The 566-nt window shown below is 48.8% G+C and overlaps 1 protein-coding gene across 1 annotated transcript in view; it reads left to right on the top strand.

The window, feature by feature from the left end:
• Nucleotides 1-340: 340 nt before the first annotated feature.
• The window catches only part of EMH_0063040 (SNF7 family domain-containing protein, putative), a gene marked incomplete at both ends in the record, with an annotated part of 1,230 nt that continues 1,004 nt past the window's right edge, over nt 341-566 (top strand). The window contains one exon of the mRNA XM_013498096.1: nt 341-379. Within this exon, the coding sequence (XP_013353550.1) occupies nt 341-379 (39 nt within the window). The remainder of the gene's footprint in view (nt 380-566) is intronic.

The following is a 566-nucleotide window of genomic DNA, read 5'->3' as shown; positions in this document are numbered from 1 at the left end:
TAAACCCTTAACCCTAGTTAAGAAGGGGAGAGTGTGCCTGAAGGTTTAGGATTTGTGCTGCTGCTGCTGTTGCTGCTGCTGCAGCTCCTCTCTCTCGCCAACAAGGCTGCTGATCTTCAAACGATGCAACTGGCTGTCAAGGGCTTCACCCGAGAGTCCCAGAAGTTGGGCTTGCTGGTACTAAACCCTAAACCCTAAACCCTAAACCCTAAACCTTAAATCCTAACGGGCAAACCTAAACTAAGCCTAAACCCTGAACCCTAAACCCTGGGCCCTAGACCCTGAACCCTAAACCCTAAACCCTGAACCTTTGCTGTCGCGTGGTGTTCTTCAGGATGAAATGCTAAACGAAGTCCTCGAAGATGGAACAGCGAATTTTGTCAGCACTCCTCAAAACATAAACCCTAAACCCTATACCCTAAACCCTAAACCCTAAGCCCTATCTCTTGAAGTATAGACCCGTCCTCTCAGACATCAAGCGCTAGCTAGCCCCTATCCCCTAAACTGTAAACGCCAAGTCTCGCCAGCAGTTGCTGCTGGCTGAGTAGTATTTAGGGTTTAGGATA

This window comes from Eimeria mitis, genomic scaffold (genome assembly GCF_000499745.2).
Source record: "Eimeria mitis Houghton genomic scaffold, Emh_scaff3179, whole genome shotgun sequence".
Taxonomy (NCBI): domain Eukaryota; phylum Apicomplexa; class Conoidasida; order Eucoccidiorida; family Eimeriidae; genus Eimeria; species Eimeria mitis.
Note: the sequence above shows the minus strand (reverse complement) of the source record. Positions and strands in the feature narration are given on the sequence as shown.